This window comes from Nestor notabilis, unplaced genomic scaffold (genome assembly GCF_000696875.1).
Source record: "Nestor notabilis isolate BGI_N333 unplaced genomic scaffold, ASM69687v1 scaffold27815, whole genome shotgun sequence".
In the NCBI taxonomy this organism is placed as follows: domain Eukaryota; kingdom Metazoa; phylum Chordata; class Aves; order Psittaciformes; family Psittacidae; genus Nestor; species Nestor notabilis.
The window spans coordinates 1-219 of NW_009929295.1; the positions used below are offsets into that span (position 1 = coordinate 1).

Genomic DNA, 219 nt, shown 5'->3' on the forward strand with positions numbered 1-219 from the left:
GGACTCTCTGGGTGGGCAGCACCGAGGGGGTTTGAGGTGGGGGTGAAGTTCCGTGGAGCAGGGCACCTACTGTCCCCTCACCCCCATGCTGCTGTCCCCAGGGGGCCGTGGGCTGGCCGTGGGCCCCATTCTGAGTGACAGCGCCTCTGACATATTCTGCGGTAACGAGAACAGCCCCAATTTCCTCTTCCACAACTTGGGGGACGCGACATACCGGAC

The 219-nt window shown here is 63.5% G+C and overlaps 1 protein-coding gene across 1 annotated transcript in view; it reads left to right on the forward strand.

Moving 5' to 3' along the window:
* Positions 1–101: 101 nt before the first annotated feature.
* CRTAC1 (cartilage acidic protein 1) overlaps positions 102–219 on the forward strand; it is a gene marked incomplete at both ends in the record, with an annotated part of 2,664 nt that continues 2,546 nt past the window's right edge. Inside the window, one exon of the mRNA XM_010014917.1 lies at positions 102–219. This exon is cut by the window's right edge and continues 14 nt beyond it. Coding sequence (XP_010013219.1) covers positions 102–219 — 118 coding nt within the window.